The sequence below is a fragment of the Electrophorus electricus genome, chromosome 1, assembly GCF_013358815.1.
Source record: "Electrophorus electricus isolate fEleEle1 chromosome 1, fEleEle1.pri, whole genome shotgun sequence".
Taxonomy (NCBI): Eukaryota; Metazoa; Chordata; class Actinopteri; order Gymnotiformes; family Gymnotidae; genus Electrophorus; species Electrophorus electricus.
The window spans coordinates 14,281,481-14,284,476 of record NC_049535.1 but is presented as its reverse complement, the minus strand read 5'-3'; the positions used below and the strand labels follow the sequence as shown (position 1 = coordinate 14,284,476).

The window sequence follows — 2,996 nt, the reverse complement described above, 5'->3', positions numbered from 1 at the left end:
AGAATGGACTGTGGAAGTGAGAAGTGAGAGTTAGGGTATTTTTTTATGAGTTGGAATCTGTGTCTCGGTCTGTTTGTCCACTGGCGACAGCCAGTCAGGCTGCTGCATTATTAATCTGCTCTCACCCAGATTCACTCACATACTTACAAAACCATGCCCTACCAAGATACTAAACAACACAGCTGAAAAGGAACAAATCAGAAATTCCGCTATTTCCTCTTGGGTTGAGGCGGTTCCTCTTCTTGCTCTTATTTGAAAAATACCAGACCTTACGTTAGTCAAATGTTTTTATTTTTTTACAATAAAATATGTTTTTCATGGATCTTTTTTTTTTTCCCCATTACTATATATATTTCTTGCCCACATGCCCCGTCCTGCTCTTTCTATCTACAGTAGAACCCTTGTAATACGTACATATACAGCATGTGGTACACATCTACAGGCCAGTGGTATGAGTCTGCCAGTGAGCTTTTTTGCCTCCGTTTGGATAGCAGAATACTGAACAGAATGCACCTCAGCCTAAGAAACATTAGACAAAGGCTAGCCACTGGAAGAGCGAGAAGGCAGTATGGACTCACAAAATTAGGACAGAAATCTGATCTGACACCGTATTATTCTCCCTACATACATCTATCTGTCCATATAACACACACACACACACACACACACAGACACTGCTTGGCCACTTTATTAAGAACAGCATACTAATTCTGCCCCGCGTAATTCTTTGTGGTATGCATTACACAAATTGCTAGAAACATTCCTTTGAAACTGGTCCATGTTGCCATGACAGCATGTCATGTCAGCTGCACATGCATGCTGCATATTTCCCGTTCTACCACATGCCAAAGGCCACCGAAGTGCACTGAGATCACGTTCACGTTCACGGAGCCGGTTTGAGATGATGACAAAACTTGAATCAGCCTTGGCATTCCCATGGTGCTCAACTGCGACTGAAACGTGCGCCAAGAATCCCCATGCCATTACACCACCGGCAGCCTGACCCGCCCACACGGGGCGGGCTGGCTCCGCGCAGTCCCGAAGTTTACGGCAAATTCTGACCACACCATTTGCATGTTGCAGCAGAAAATCATCAGCTGTCCAGCTTCAGCGTGCCTCCTGGTTTGGGCTGACAGGGGTGGAACCCAGCGTGGTCTTCTGCTGGTGAAGGACCTTCAGCTCACCATTCCACATGCTGCACGCTCTGTGCTTACTGTAGCATTCCTGTTAGCTCAGGTCTTTATTCCTTTGCCCTATCTCAACAGCTGTGCTCCAGCCAACACTGCCAGACAGATGTTTTTTGTTGCCTTGCTAAAGCTCTCCACCTGGGACTGTATGACTGAGGCAGGTGCACAGGTACTGGTTCCTAATAAAGTGACCAGTGCTTATATATACTATGAATAATTAATAACTTAATAAAAAAAAAAGATGATTTTTAAAAATGCTGAAAATAGAAGCTCTGTTAAACTCTTCAGAAATGAGATTAGGATGTATACATGATTGTACTTTAGCTCTTTAGTTGTTTGCAATTGAGCTGCTTTATCCTCTAATTCTAAGACTACACATCCCATCAAACAATAGTGTAGATAGAAAGGGGGATGGTTAAGCTACTGAGAGTAGCTCCTTGCTGGTCAGATGAAGTCCTCATAAGCTGATCTGGGATCGGTCTGGCCTGCCCCTCAGGAGGAGAGGAGCTGTCTGATCCAGCCAGAGAGCCTGGTGATGCGTGTGTAAACACCGTAGTAATCCGGTCGGCCACAGCCGCGACCCCAGCTCACAACGCCAGCAAGGAACCAACGACCTGATGGCTCCTGGCACACCAAGGGACCTCCAGAGTCCCCCTGACGTATGTCGGGGGGGGAGTAGTTAAGAGAGGTGAAATGAGAAGAAAGAAGGAGAGAGAGATATGAAGGAATGAGGAGAAAGATATGGGTCTCGACATGGAAGAGACATATAGACTGATATATATCTTGTCCATACTTTTTTATATATATATAAAAAAAGAATTAGCATGCACCCTACCTGACACGCATCCTTTCCCCCACTGCGATAACCAGCACACAGCATTCTGGGAGTGATATATCCGTAGGAACGGACGCAAGCATCCTCGCTAACCAATTGCACATCAACCTTCTGTAGGACATCACTTGTGCCACCTGAGAGAAAAGGAGGGATGGATGATGGATGGACGGACGGACGGACGGACGGACGGACGGACGCACAGGAGTGCGCACATGTGTTTACCCACCCCCTTCTCGGAGCGCCCCCCATCCAGTGACCCAGCAGAGCAGGCCTGGCTCCAGCTGGTGCGTGGCAGGGGGCAGGCACGCTGGCTGGGCGAGCGTGCCCACGGATACGCTCCTCTCCAGCCTGAGCAGGGCCAGGTCGTAGTCGTGGGTCTCGTCATCGTAGTACTGGTGCAGGTGGATGTGGGAGATGCGCAGGGCTTCCTCCGTCTGGCTGGTGCCCTGCAGGCTCAGTTTACCCAGATACACCGTCCATAAGGAGGGAGAGTACAGACTGAGAGCAGGCGGGGGAGTGATAAAGAGAGTGATAAAGAGAGTGATAAAGAGAGTGAGATTGAAAGGGGGAGAAGAAAGTGATAAAGTGAAGTAAAATGTAAGATAGAGAATGAAAGGTTCATCTGAATTTTATGAGAGTCATACTTTATGTTCATGGCCCTTGATCTGTTCAATCTAGCCTCAACGCTTTTATGAAATTACTATAAAACTACCAGTAAAGCAATATCCTCTACTCACCGGTCATCATAGAAACAGTGCGCTGCAGACACCACCCACTGGGCGGAGATTAGAGCTCCACCACAGATATGCTGGCCGCTGACCTGTAGGCTAGCCTGCCATGGCCACTCCCCATCCACTGCACTGACTCCGCCCACCACCCGGGTGCTGAACTGGCGCAGGCCGCAGTCTGGAAAGATGTGTGTACTTATGTTTTAGTTTACTAAAACATTGTTGTTTATAATTATCAAAACCAGC

General features: G+C 47.6%; 1 protein-coding gene across 1 annotated transcript in view; it reads right to left on the bottom strand.

Moving 5' to 3' along the window:
• Nucleotides 1-334: 334 nt before the first annotated feature.
• Nucleotides 335-2,996, bottom strand: part of LOC113580369 (transmembrane protease serine 6) — a 14,456-nt gene continuing 11,794 nt past the window's right edge. The window contains exons 15-18 of the mRNA XM_027014876.2: nucleotides 2,760-2,928; nucleotides 2,249-2,520; nucleotides 2,023-2,156; nucleotides 335-1,841 (exon numbers count right to left, since the gene is read on the bottom strand). Coding sequence (XP_026870677.2) covers nucleotides 1,680-1,841; nucleotides 2,023-2,156; nucleotides 2,249-2,520; nucleotides 2,760-2,928 — 737 coding nt within the window. The 3' untranslated portion in view covers nucleotides 335-1,679. The remainder of the gene's footprint in view (nucleotides 1,842-2,022; nucleotides 2,157-2,248; nucleotides 2,521-2,759; nucleotides 2,929-2,996) is intronic.